The sequence below is a fragment of the Anticarsia gemmatalis genome, chromosome 5 (assembly GCF_050436995.1).
Source record: "Anticarsia gemmatalis isolate Benzon Research Colony breed Stoneville strain chromosome 5, ilAntGemm2 primary, whole genome shotgun sequence".
Classification (NCBI taxonomy): Eukaryota; Metazoa; Arthropoda; class Insecta; order Lepidoptera; family Erebidae; genus Anticarsia; species Anticarsia gemmatalis.
Window position 1 is genome coordinate 6,579,134 of NC_134749.1, and position 15,241 is coordinate 6,594,374.

Below are 15,241 nucleotides of genomic sequence, written 5' to 3' on the forward strand. Positions count from 1 at the left end.
TACAACGTTCACTTCATTGAAGCACGTACCGCGGTTCAGGGTTAAACCATTTTTAGTATTTTTAATACATCCGACAGTACTGGGCCATTGTCGTAAACTTGTTTTACCTATTATCTGTTTTGGTGCTCGGTACAAGGACCTTGACAAATATGAACCACCTAAAACTGGCGACATCAAACCTGTCCAACGGGGATAAATAATTTAAAAAGAAATCACTCTGTCGTGATATAACTTGGACAATAAAACTATAAATAAGTTTTAAAGTAAACCTATTTTAGATTTTCTGTTATTCAAAGCTAAAGTGGTTTACATGCGCTAGAACCGTTTCCACATTGGATCCGTTGGTCAAGAGTATCGATCTTACTTCACCGTTATTCAGAGCTCTTTTGTTAGCAGCCCCATAGGCCATCAGATAACGGTTGAAATGGTAAATCGCATGTAATGCTCAAGAATAGTGCGGCGTAGCCGTAGTGGATAAGAAAGCATCGCGAGTGCCAGGCTAGCCCAGCCTTGACCACTCCGGCCTGCAGGTGATCAGATCGTATCTTTTACTATCGCTTTGTTGAGTCACCTTTGTGCTATAAGGTCACCTGTTCATTTACCTAGATAAAGAAAGACGGACGGTTCACTACAACACCAGTGTCGGTAAACATTCTGATTAGATTACATTATACGAAAACAAACCCATAAATATTGATTACAGCTTGTTCGCGACGATTTTGTGTAAATTTTCTCCATTCAGTGAAACAATTTCAATCCTTTCAGAAAACAATAATGAATACATTTCATTAAGTACACCTCTACTATACTATTCGCTGTTATATTAAAAGTATAGATGATAGAATTAGACTTTGTGTAGTTTACGAATCCATTTTCATCAATGATTATAATATTCCACAGTGTAGAGCGTTGTCTTCAGTTTTTTACCAGTTCTCCTCATAAGGCACATCCCTTTTTACAGTTTTTTTATTATTTTCTTTGGACCATATTACAGTACCTCTAAGAATAATATAGCATTAAGCCTTACAATTTTATGTTCATGTAAATCCACGCGTAATTATACCAACAAATAATTATGCGATGTTTATAGGTAGGTACTCTTCATATTTGAATTACCTCACGTTAATTTGAAGTAGTTTAGAACGTGATACTTACAGACACGCGATCCCCCAAGTGTTTAGAAAATTATTTTGTAGCACGTTTATAATTACTATTTATATTTGTAGTGCTAACAGCTCGCAGATACTAGTAACTGTTCAAGAACTTTACAGGCAATACCAGCCTCGCTTATATAAAATCCGAGCCAATCATTGAATTTGCACCTACATATATTTTAAACCACAGATAGGCTGAGAGCATAAAAACGCAGAGTTATTGATAAACCACATTAGATACTTAAAGGGAGATATTTAATTAAATTAGTCAATTTAACACCAAATGTTCCTTAGCAGAAGAAATTATTCACAGAAGACGAATAAATCCAGCTGTAAATTAATTTACAGGCAAAAGTTGAAGCTCGGCGCGGCGTTTTTTCCTGGCGAGATCTTCAAACTAAGAAAGCGACTATTAGTGGGCGGCCCTTAGTAACACACCCAGGCGTTCGCACATTCATCAATCATGAAAAGGCCGCACAAGAACTACCCGCTAGTTGGTATTTTATTTACCTCTGAAAATACATTTCTCAAAATGACTGGCCACTTGCTTATGGGTCTTAATTTAGACGGAATACGGAAACAAGCAAAACAGCGCTGTTTGAATCATGATTGGCAAACTTTTGATCTAGGCCGTCTACGTACCTACCTACGAAGGAAGTTTATGTAAAATCGATCGTTTTAGAAGGCAAGTCCACGTTTGCACACCTTTAACGAGTTTGCTTTACCTACTTTTCATGCAAGTAAACCAAGAATTCCTATCTGAAAAACGCAATCGAGTTATATGTTTATATGGTTCAGTAAATGCTTTTTCCCAAATACGAATTTATTACTTAATCAATGATGTAAAGAACTTCATGCATAAAAAATATTTATTAAATCATGCCTATTTATCAGACAAATACAGTGTGGAGACCTTTTTAGATAATATTCATCATATTATATTAACGTAGTTTAGTGATGATTCATTAGATACTAGGAATAGTTCTACTTATAAATCCATTCTACGAAACAACTCCTTTTTTGTATTTTAAAGAAGCATAGTGCAGGAGAATTTAATGTACAAGAAGCAATGCAATTAAATTGTTGTTTGTACTCAACACTCAGTTAGCTATTTCATCAATCACGTCCTTCCCTCCGTAATTATGCGATAACTTACCCGTGTAATCGCGCACCATGATTGTTTAGTAATTAATTTTAATCGCAAACCTAATAGCTAGGCACGGCTCGAGTGAAATAGTGTGAATATACGCTAAACTGTATCATAATTGAATGAGCGCTTATAATATGAGCAGGATGTGTGACAAAATACACAGTAGGTACTAATTGTGGTTTAAAATTTGCAATGAATAATCGAATACGATATGCCTACATAATAATATTTAATATAATATATGTATTATGTAGGTAAAATAGTGATATGTAATTTGCATATTTCAAGGGCTTGAAAATCATTAACTAATGGTTTCACATTTAAAGCGAGTAGGTATTCCATAGATACTGTATTTTTATGTTTTTCTACATCGCTTGGTCAAATCATTGACAAAAGTGTCTTTAGTTTTCCAAATAATATAGTTGACTAGCAGTCACCAGCAGTCCGTGTAATATCCTGTTGATTAAACCGACGAAGTTATAAACGTTGGAGACAAGATAAAGTTAATTAGTGTTTGATATGTGTAGCGCCCACACTGCATGTTGACGCCAAAAAGCACCGCCAACACGTTTCTACTTCGTTTAGATGAGGTTCATTTGGCTACAAGACTAGCATCTGGGACTGACGGTGTTTGGCAGACTGGGACGGATATCTGCTGCCTTTGCTGGCATCATGACCAACACCGAGAGCCAAATGACTCCAGCAAACTTGTTTAATTCCACAGATGGACGCAGATTAAAAAAACATTCAGAAGTTTACCTTTTCATACTACAACAGTACCTATACCTGCTATGTAAAGCATAATAAAACTAATAGTCATAGAGAGATTTAGCTACTGCACAAATGCGAACTCTCATAAATACTCAAAGATCTATTAAGCTTGTTTAACTAACTTCACAACGTACAACGCAAGAATATTTCGCAAAACTAGTAAAACTGTAGATTGCTCGATAGTACTGATACCAATATCATACTTATTTCACACTACAAGTGGTTAATTAAAATATGTTTTCAATCCATATTAACTTGGTAATGAGTCCATTATTTTTAACTATTTTAACTACTCCACAGATAGGAAGCCTCTAGTGCAGTTTGAGCTGATCCGCGACTTCGTGCCGGTCTTCGCCGACGAGTTTAGTCGTAAGACGGTATAAATAATTCTGACCCTAAACTCATAAAAGAAAAAGTAGCTACCTACCTGCAGTAAACCAAAACTCCCTACAAAGGTCCACTCGGGAAAAGAGTTATTGATGTGTACGCAATCCATCACCAGTGTTCACGTAGCTTTGTAGTGTGTACCGATGATATTAAGGTCAGACGTGATTTCAATTAGAACTTTCGCATTAGCTGTTAATCTGTTTACCTTGTAAGAAACCACAACTTTTCTACTCGTTTGTAGCTATTAATACGTGAATCAATTTACGGTTAGGTTGATGCTATCTAATCAAAAATATTATAGATAGTATAGGCGCTTAAGGGGGCGAAACACGTACTAAAAAAACGGCGACAGTTCAATATGAACGCAACATTCGCCTTATATCCGTCGAATTGTGGGTATTGATGCGATAACCGGATTGGTTCCGTTGATTGATTGGTCGTCATGGGGAGTGACCACTCGTAATGCCACTTTATTGCTTCGCCCCAACCCTCGGGTAATGAAATTGCACAATACACTTTGAAGTTGACGTGAATAAATGCACTCTAATAGCAGTAACTATGCAAATACAACTGGCTTTGAACATGACAATGGGAAACTTGTACGTTTTGGCTGAATGTTGTCTCTTGTATTGTATTGTTGCTACTATTGTATTCCTGTGCCTACATTTTATAAAATCTTGTGATGTAAACTGAAAAAATATGTCAACTGGAATAAATAAATGCACAAAAGAAACAGTAGTCTTTTTTTATTCATACGATAAACTTTGTTTGCTTTTTTAAAGGCCTGTTTGAAAAAGTATGCTGCAAAAAGGGTAAATAATACAACATAGATAAACAACAATGAATGCGGTTTATTTATCAGACATAAAAACTCAGTATCTAATAAAATGTTATTATGTATATTTTATGTGAATATTTAATAATATTGTTAAAATTAAACACTTCAATAGTACGTGATCTGAATGGTAGTGATTGGATTCTGTAAAACTAATGGCAATGAAATTAAAACTTTTTATAATAATTTTATTTATAAACAACTTTTTATAGGACAATCATAATTCGTAAAAACATTTCACTCATAATCAAATCAATCAAGCCTATAACTATCACAGCTTTGATGCGGAAATTGCTTTAATATTCGTTTTGTTCATTTTTACATAAGTACCTTTAATTGTTACGCTTACAATTAAGTAACAAATCAATGCATCAGCGTTTTAAGTAATAATTCTACGAGTGTGGAAGAACGAAAAAAATACATTGTCTTATTTATTTAATGTCTAAGTTCGTCATCAGTCTCAACAGCTTCGCAGCTGTGGTACTTGGAAGAAGTGTCTGGGCAACTATCAGCTACAGACAAATCGTCGGAAGAAGCTGCCGGTGCCTCGTGAGCAGCTAAGGGCATGAGTTCTTCATCACCGCCACCGTAGCCCGGCGGAGAAGTACAGTTGCGCTTCACTACTGTACCTAGAGGCTCCGTGTCTCGGCTCCAACAATCTGTGAAGAAACAGTTCACATTAAAAAATAAGCTACGTCCTTTAATGGTAGGTATAAAATTTCGTAGTTGAGCTTGCCTGAAGAAAGACGTCGCTTTCATTGATTCCATTTCTTTGATATGTGAGAAATGAAAGTATAAACTGATATACCCAATCATAAATGACATGTTTGTTTGCAAACGAATTCTAATAAAATAATAATTAAGATAACTCAGTCATAGTGGACTTGTTTCTGGGTATTGCACAACGTTATACAATATCAACAACTCACTCGGTCGTTTCTCGGGAGGCACCGGTTGCACGGTTGTCGGCGGCGGTAGCTTACTTGCAGCACGAAGCCTTCGGGGACTTCGAGCTAGTGCATGCGATATGCTCGGAAGTCTGATGTCTAAATGCGAGCCTCTCTCTGTTACGATCTTGTTGTTCATCGCGTACAGCTTTGTGGTAATATCGCGTGCGATCAGCGTGGTGACTACACACGCGAGGTAGGGCTCCTTAACGAACAAATATTCGAGGGAGCTCCGTTGCCAGTATACATATCGACACGATGACGCCGCGACTATTGACACCTGGGTGTAAATAAAATTGTGTTATTTAAGATTTATAAACTTCAGAAACATATCCTATGCCAATGCCATCATTCTATCACGCGAAACGATAACCACCCTTCTGGTGGCTATCTGATTGATCGACATGTAAAATACGGTAACTGACACGATAAAGGAAACTTTATCGTGTTTACCGTATTTAAATATCATACTGGAGAAACTGCTATTAAATCCATAATCCATATACATCATACAAATGTATACAATTTATTTATACTGTACTGAAAATAAGAATATTAAAATGTCGTGCAATGGTGTACACGTAGAGCCGAGGTTGGGAGTCAGCGGAATTCGCTCGCGGAAATCATAAACACGCTATTCTCTTTGTGGATGACGTAGTGACAACGGAACGAGCCGTGAAATACGCGGATGGCGGGACAGATGGCTGAGCAAGTGAATCGGCCGAACGTAAACTAGTTTGTGTATTTTCCCGTCTCGCTATGGCTGGAGACCGGATTCACGCTCACTCGGCGCCTACGATAAAACGGTTTTCTGCAGCTCTGAGCTATGAACAGATAAACTTTTCCACATAACAATTCCTAGGTGATTAATGACCTTTTCATTGCAGTATGCAGGTATCGGTGATACGATACGCAACTTTTGTCCTTCTATTTTTTTCCTGGATCAAAATGACTATAATATGTATAATTTAAACCTCCTGTGATACTCTGACAAAAGCAAAACATTATTTATAGTTTATTTTAAAAAGGAAGATAATATTTCCCTCACAAGGTTTTTGGTTAAATAAGTGTTGGCCGTTATCTCGCTAGTGTAAAGAAAGAAAGCTATTACTGAACTTGATGAGTGGCCGGCCGACACGTGTAGGCGGAGGCGCAATTTTAATAAAGAACATAGCTAAATACGTGGTACATTATCATTTTGTTCTATATTGAATGACCGTATGAGACAAACTTTTATTATATTTGTATTGATTTCATTCATTTCCTATACGTACAATGCAATGTTTCAGTCATTTATAAATTGCGTCATGGTTCGACTTATAAATTACCGGTTGATATTTTTAAAGCGGAAAATGCTTTTACTAGACTTAGTTTGTCGAGACACGAATCAGTCTAAATATAGGGGTAGAGGGCTATCTAGCCATAAAACATATTGATCTTATGTTTGAACGGATGGATAACATGGAACAATGTTACAACATTGTTTGCTAAGCCCAGCTTTAGAATTCATAATGAACTTGAAATTAACTTTAGCCTCAGAGAGTGTATCTATTCTAGGAACTACAATCACTTCCTTAAACTATGTTCAGTATTCGTAGTTTAAGTTCTATTCACATAATTATATCAAAGAGTGAATATCACCTACAAGCATCTATTGTATTAAGGAGAAACATATCGGAGATAGTACAAATCCGCATTGTAAAGCATTGAATAATATTCACGTATCTGGATTCGATCTAATTGTACCTACTTAGATTATGTCATCAACATATTAAAATACAATTTTAATTTGGCGCAATTATATGTATGTTTGGTCAATAGGTGATCAGAGTTAAACAATATAGCTAACTGTATATTCAGTGTATTAAATTTACCGTAAGATAAAGTATGAAAATTTAAATTTACCGGATTGTAAACATACTCGATCTTGAGGTGTAATCGTAAAAAAGTAATTTAGGTAAGTTTACCACGTCTTTGCGAGACTTCATCGATATTTAACCTAGTTTCTTGCATTTATAGCCACTTCGGCTGTTATACTGCCATATCAGGCAACAATTAGGTCAACGGAATGGGGTAGGTAATGCCAAAGCGCGATCAACGAACGAGTAAACCGATCGCGAAAATAATGAGAAGGGTTTCAACATGCACTGAATATACCTAATACCTAGATATGTTTAGTGCCCGTTCTGTATGATCTTCATTTATGTATACTAACTGTTAGATGTACTCGGAATTTCGTAGATATTCGAGGAGCATCGTAGTTTACATATTAATATTAGATGACCGTATCAGTATAGCGTGCTCTCGTAAACTTCGTGTATCATTAGCTAAGAATAAACGGTACTACGATACGTGTGGGCATGGCTCAGGGTTCCGATCGAAGCGAATTAATATTACTTTTTAAGTATGAATCTAATAAAGTTAAGTTTACAATAAAAATACACTTAGCTTCACAATGCTTTGCGCGTTACTAATGGTTGTTTATCTATTCGATAGCGTTAAAACTCATATAAAAAACGCTATTGAATAGATAAACTACCGTTAAATGTACCCAGAAACCGGGGGTAAATCGATTAACTGACTATACCTACCTAGAAGTTAAATTATTCACGGCATAATGTAAGCTGTTAGCAATTAAAATATATAGGTTATTTGAATAATTACAAAGAGATAAGTGGATATTAAAAAGACCGTTTGAGTAGAACAGCGCTTCATTGTAAAATACGTCTATAAAAATTATAAACGTAGGAAATCGTTTAGCAAAGACGTATTAATCAGTTAAGTATACAGCATAATACACTAACATTGTTACGAACGTTCAACAAAACTGGACTATTTCCGATTAAGAAACTTTTTTAAAAATATCAGCTCTACACAATGTAGAGTTTATCGCAACCTGACACTTTGCACTTTGCGCGAAGTAATTGGCACATCGCTCGGCTCGGCCTGCGAGGTGTTTTAGCTTCAATACGCCCCTAAAATTTATGCGATTTGGTCTACAGTTGTTTACGACCTGTCTCGTGGAGCTGTGAGCGTAACTATTTCTGACTTGCGTTTATTAGGTTGCATCAGTAATTCCGTGCCAAATATGAGTTTATATTCCTTCATTTTAACATAACTTCACAGACTTTCATGCACAATTTATGTGATTAAGTTATTTAAATAAAAACTGGTTATAAACTTGGTTTACTTCCTGCTAATACAATACATCTACTTACATTTTTTAATTTAGGTAGACTTAGCAGAGGGGAGATATACAATTATTTATAAAGAAGGGTCTTCTTCCGGAATCAAGAAGGACTAATACCTTGAGTCCACGAAGCCACCCTATCGCGGTTTGGGAACTTGTATATGAAGTTTTAAAATAAATATACGTTAATTTGTCATGAAACTAACCCGTTACCTTCACTAAGTTAATTACTTTTGTCCCAAAGCACATCGTACGAGCTTAGACCTAAAATCTGCCAGCACCGCGGTGTTCGGAATGGCTTTGAATTTGATTAAGTGAATTGCAAGAGAGCCGGTCTGTGACTAACCTGTCCAAAGCCGTATAAACCCTTCCATTTAAAAGCCATTTTCCGTATTGAATTTCAGCCAACTTATTATTGTTTTCATTCAGTGAAGTCTCACACAATGTTTACTAACAAGCTATAATGGTATGCATATGAAACTGGAGCGCCCCATCCCAATGTTTTAGCAAACAAGGGGTTATTTTACGGTTCATCAATAGAGCCACTGATATTAATCCGACCTTTTCTTCTATAAGACCATAGTAACATTTGTTTAAATAGGTTAGTGGGTTCTGGAACGCGCTACGGTGTCAGGAACTCCGCTCCCTTTGAATAATGAACTCATCAGTCCTCCAACCAACCGTGTTAGTTAGCCCCATTGCCTTACTTAACAAGGTGACGCTTTTTTGCCAAAGCATTATTGCGTGAAATAAGATCCTTTTAGACAACATAAACATTATGTTTGATGGACTAGACGCGCTCTCACTTGACACAATTCGGTTTGTTTTTTTGTTATTCCCAAAATGAGCTGTCGTGTATTTGTTTGAGATACGTGACACAGTTGTGATAAAATACAAATAGAAAATAGTTTGTGGTTTGAGTCTATCGGTAACAGTTTTGAATCAATATACGAGTAACTACAAAGAAAAAAAAGTTTCGCTACATGTACAATTCAATTGTTTGATATTAGGTGGCGTCTCCAATATCTTAATCCGGCTAATATATAAAAAATAAACACACTCATAAAACATCTAAGATTATATTTACTCACCTTAAATTTTTCATCTATTGTAGCCCGACTAGATTCAAATTCAGGAGAATCCAGAAATTCGCAGGGAAGAATCGGATGTAGGAATTGATGGCCGCTCATAACATTGACCTGGGGAAACAAATTTACTTTACTATCATCTTAAAATACAAATAAATAATAAATTTATTTCTTAACCTATCATTGTCCCACTGCTGGGCAAGGGTCTACTTAACGAACAGATGGAGAAGATTAGGAATTGACACCAAAATTCTTATACTAACTTGTTATAAATTTATATTATTTAAGTAAGTACGAGTATTAGCCAGCAGCATTTATGATAACATGATATAATATTATTGTGTCTTAAGAATCATAATACCAAGAAAGTAAACTCGCCTATTCCAAAAACAGTTATTTTTTCTAATCCGCTAAGACAAATTTGTTTTCAATATTTTTGGCCAGATGCCATAGTGCGATTTCCAGTAGTCATTTACATTTTGCAGCGTGTACAACTTCGATAGGATAGGTTCAGTGCAGTGCATATGACTGTCTTATGAAATATTCGTTTTCGAATTTTCAGTATATACAAAGAGAGAATAAACAGGTAGAAGTTTAGAAAATTCGAGGTACAGTTGGCTTTAGCGTCCTTGTAATGTTTCTTTACGTTGTTTTAATTTTACTCTTTTTAAACGTGACCCATATTTACGACTCGCCCTTGACTATGTATTATTCCATACTAAAACTTTACAATAGTACAATACTGCGCTAAAGTTCAATTAGCTACTGTGTATATAATAATATTTTTTTCATAAACGTTGTATTCTCATCTCTATATAATCCAGACTATCCTAGCTTAAGTAATACCACAGGTAAAACCTACTTTCAGACTTCACGGGGAAATAAGATGCTTGGTGTATAATATGAATTTTGAAAATATTCTTACTCGACTACTTTGGAATTTGTGGGAAAAGTTTGGCCCACAGCTGAACTCGAGCATCAACTTTAGTGATGCACAGTTCTTGTAGTTTTGTATTTTACGTAAAGTGGTGATATGAATAAAAAAATGAAACTTAAAGGAAGTAAAGAAACAATAAATTGTAATTTGTAGGTCATACTTATGAAATTCTGGTACGAACTTGTTCTCTTTCATCCGTTATAAAATAATGTTTTCAACGCTCGACAATTGGTGAGCTACGATAGTGTCACAGCTATAGGTATTCATTGCAAACATTGGCACGTGCAGCATGAAAAATTGTTTTAAATTTTCCAAGCCGTATGTTATCCGTAGAATATAAACTATGCATTTGCATATTTTGTGACCTGGGAGCTTGAATGTGGAACTAGTATATTTAATTACTTATGAATAAGTATGCCAGTGCGGATAGTTATAACTTAAAAAGTATCTCGATAGTCAAGGCTTTATAAAATGTACGTATTAGCCATGGAATGACGTACAATAAATTAAACTTTGTTGTTTAATTGACTCATGTGGTTTAACTTCACTTTTCCCCAAACTATGAAAACTGGCTGGTAAATACAAATTAAAACTCAATTTTTACTTTAGTAACCAATCTCAAATGTTCACGGCTATAGAGAAGCGTTAAGGGATACAAATTAAATCAAACATCTGAATTAAAGAACAAACCAGACGGATAGCAAATTTTTTATTATGGGTTTCTAAAGAAAAACTTTACAATTTTGTATTTTTGGAAGTCACTGCTCCCCTGCCATGTACATGGGGGGTAATTTTAAGGCTAATGTACATTCTATGCTTCTTGAGGGAAAGACGACCCAATAAAGCACCACCCACGCCCACAGTCACCCTCGGCACCACAAGAGGCGGTCATAATTAAAAGAAAACTTGGGAAGTTAGTTAAGTATTCCCTTCCTTAATGTTACGTAACATTATGTAGAGGCACGCATAAATCTTCTAGTAGACTAGCTGACCCGCGCAACCTCGTTTGCGTCACATAAGAGAGAATGGGTCAAATTTTTCCCCGTTTTTGGAACATTTTTTACTGGTACTCTGCTCCTACTGGTCGTAACGTGATGATATATAGCCTATAACCTTCCTCGATAAATGGGCTATCTAACACTGAACGAATTTTTCAAATGGGATCAGTAGTTTCTGAGATTAGCGCGTTCAAACAAACAAACAAACAAACAAACAATAAAACAAACAAACTCTTCAGCTTTATAATATTAGTATAGAAGTATAGATAGATAGTGCTCTTACGCAAAGTAAAAGATAAATAAGAATATTGTTTCTTACTTCTCTTACATGCTAAAGTCAGAAATTACCTACCTAATATTAGTTAGAGTATAAAATATGAAATCGGTCGATATTAAAAAGTATATACTAAATTATACTAAGTGAATTTATAAGGTACGCCCGTTTAGTTTACACATCTTGCTATTTAAGGTCAACGTAATTATGACGTTGTTAAGATGTAATAACTGATATGCAGTTAGTTTTATCGTATCATTAAATGCAGCAAGTGATCTATTTCATTCTGCTTCTAAATCATACAAAATCATTATTCTAACAATTTTTTCGGGTTTCCAATTGGAATAAGAAGGAAACATGAAGAGATATTTCGTATCATCAGCATGTAAGTTAAAATTAAATCGATTTAATCGCTTCATATATTATGTAAATACATCATAACTTTTGTTTTACGATAATTATTCGACAAACTGAATAAGTCTCTGAAACAATCCAATATTTAACAATACAATTTGCAAAGTGGCCGAATACAAAAAGTAAAACTAACATACTAAAAACGCTAGCAAGAAACGCTCGACGACTTTTAAATAAATTGTTGTTGAAATAAGTTGTGTTGTTCCTACAGTATTACGGTTATTTCTGAAATTCCTGAATATAGAAGGTCGTGAATCATAACGTTTTCCGGTAACTCACGCCAAACCTGTGCTTGCATTTTCCTATATTTCTGGGCCTTCCTGTAAGTAATATTTCAGTGTGGCTTGCACTAAGCCGTTGTACAAAATATTCAGGCGCGTAAATGCACTGTACAAAATATTGTGCAATGTTTTGTAATATCTTTGTTTAAAGAATGCGCTATTCAACCATAGTAACGTTTCTTTCGTGTATCTTTAGACTATTTAGGTGCCTTTATCTCAAGGACTGTTTCAACGAGATAGATTTTTTGTTAAACAAAACAATCTGCAACCATTTTTGTTACCAAGTATGGTCAAAAGCCTAGAAGCCGAGAAGAAAGCACGCACAATTCGTTGGTGTCGCTGACTTAGAAAGTTGACCTTGTTTCTATTTTGTTGAAGTACTACAAGGGCATTACTTAGCCCGTGTCAAGAACCTTGATAATGCCCTTGATACCCGCCAAATATTATCGTAACAAAATTGGAAATTAACCTTACCTTTTTGTACCTATTGATGTTTTTTTAAGGTTACAGATCATTATTAATCTATTTAAATAGATTTACAGTGATTATCCCAATAAAAAGGTTGAACAAAAATGTTTATCTAATCTTGCTTAGAATTAAAAATCTAAATCAACGTTTTATGATTCAGGTGATATAACGTATAATCAATAATACGATTTTTCCTTACCTTTCCCGATAGAAGTAAGCCAAGGCGGTCGGTCTTAGTCAGGTTCTGCATGGCATAAGCCTCCCCCGCGTGTAAAGACATCACGTGTGCGAAGTCTGGAGATACCATTCGTTTGAATTGAAGTCTTGAAACCTAGGAAATACGTCGGACATTTTCTCGTAATAAATATATTTTTTGCCACCAGAATAAAGTCGCGCGAGCATTAGTTGACTAATTTATTTGCAAGAGACGGTATTATACAAACAGGGTATTTTTATTCGTAAGTAATCATAAATTTATTGATAAAAATACACCATCATAATAATATACTCAAAAACTAGTTTACCGAGAGACCACAGGCTAAAAAATATTGTGATATATAACTTTAATCATCTAAATAGGGCTAGAATGGTTCTATAGCTGAAAGATGAAACGTTGGCTACCGAGCCACTATTTATTTAGACGTGATCGCTAGCCGCGCTCTCGGACGAAATCAATAAATAAGTCAACTAGTTACTCACGCGATAAAACCAGTATGTGACCAGCCTCACAGAGTGTACCGAAATGTATTTGAAGTGTTACGGCCGAATACTAAATGTCACTCATTTTTAAGTAGCGCTCAAAAGTAGTTCCATCAAATACTAAGTAAATGATTGATGATGAAACAATTAAGTTGTATTTAAGAAGATTTTGGCCGGAAAAAGCAATAGGCAAGAAGAACATGACCGTGTGTGAAAAAAAAGTGAGATGTTAAGTTAAGTTAAAATTTTAAATAAAATATAGAGCATACTATTATACATAAGTTGAAAATGTTGTTTATATTACCTTGAACGGTTCGAACAGCGTATGATAAACTTCCTCGAGTTCAGGATCAAATTTGACGGGCCTCATCTCATATACGAGGTATACGACTTGGGCTAAATTTAGGAAGACGAAACCGAAATTCCAGGAGAAGGCATCAGGTGAACAGATCACGTGCCATGCCCATATCGAGTACAGCATGAACGCTGTTGACAAAATAACGAGAGCATAAGCAGTCAGATTTATTAGATAACAGCTATGTAGTTACAAATTCATATCGTAGTCCTACACCGTCAACAAACAGGGACTTTCAGAGTAACTCAGTGAATGGCTTTATTTTGTTATAGACCAGACAAGCTTCAATACAGCTTTAAACTACTAACTAGTATTATTTTGGGTACTAAATTATTAGAATTATGAATCGCGCGCCCTTATTTACTTTATTTTGTTTCCCGTTAAAAAAAATGTATTTATGTTTACTGCGTGCAACTTTAACTTACCGAATATCAAAATAGTGTGCATCCATAATTGCCCCTTTTTTGTACTTGGGGCGCAGTATGAGGCAACGAAAAGCATATTTGATAACTGAAAAAAGAAATCAATTATTTATCATTTATGTCTCATTTAGGTAATTAATACAAGGTATTCAAATAATGACCATAACACTTTTTTTACCTGAAATAATGGGTGTTGCGGGAATCTCCATAGTGGACACCATGGCCAGTACCAGGGTCCTGCACAATATAAAACATTGGTATTATTTAAAGTACCTATGTATTGATAAGAGTGCTAATATCAACAATATACTACACATTTTATCGTAAGTTCATATGACTTTGGAAGTATATTTGTTTACCTGATGGCATTGTATAGTTAACAGAACCAAAGTCTTGAAAAGTCCCATTTTCGCCGGGCCATGTAAAATTATATTCACCAATTTCTAAATATTCACTCTTTTTTGCAAAAACGCCACCGTGCGCCATTGCTAGCTTATATAATAATTCCTCCTAAAAGAAACACCGGGACCTACGTAAATAATGGAAAAATATGTATAGAGATTTACAATCTCTCTCACGTCAAGCGCACATTTTCTATATGTTCGCGCCAAATCAATAACATCCGTTTTGACAGGATTCGTACCGCCATCTATAAGTGATTTCACGAAACACAGACCATTTTACTTGCCATATTTAATATAAGTATTACAATAAAATAAACATATAAATATTAAATTGATTTTCGATTAAAAAAAAATTACAATTACCTGCGCAACACGAAGAAAAAAACCTGTAGGTATTTATCGAATTGCAAAGTTTAGAAAGCATATTGTCTAAATCCGGCTTTATTATTTTTAGTCGATTATTTTTA

General features: G+C 35.1%; 1 protein-coding gene across 1 annotated transcript; it reads right to left on the reverse strand.

Annotated features, from left to right (window-relative positions):
* Nucleotides 1–4,314: 4,314 nt before the first annotated feature.
* Nucleotides 4,315–14,969, reverse strand: LOC142973350 (popeye domain-containing protein 3-like). The gene is made up of 8 exons (XM_076115001.1): nucleotides 14,730–14,969; nucleotides 14,549–14,607; nucleotides 14,374–14,458; nucleotides 13,898–14,079; nucleotides 13,094–13,225; nucleotides 9,526–9,633; nucleotides 5,227–5,524; nucleotides 4,315–4,956 (listed from the first exon to the last, which is right to left on the reverse strand). Exons 1-8 carry the CDS (start codon nucleotides 14,854–14,856, stop codon nucleotides 4,733–4,735), a joined length of 1,215 nt encoding a protein of 404 aa, XP_075971116.1. The 5' UTR covers nucleotides 14,857–14,969; the 3' UTR covers nucleotides 4,315–4,732.
* Nucleotides 14,970–15,241: the final 272 nt, after the last annotated feature.

Coding starts and splice junctions, on each gene's coding strand:
- LOC142973350 (XM_076115001.1), bottom strand. CDS start 14,856: ATGGCGCACGGTGGCGTTTTTGCAAAAAAGAGTGAATATTTAGAAATT. Junction 14,608..14,729: donor TAACTATACAATGCCATCAG/GTAAACAAATAT, acceptor TATATTGTGCAG/GACCCTGGTACTGGCCATGG. Junction 9,634..13,093: donor GCTTACTTCTATCGGGAAAG/GTAAGGAAAAAT, acceptor TTGTTTCCCCAG/GTCAATGTTATGAGCGGCCA.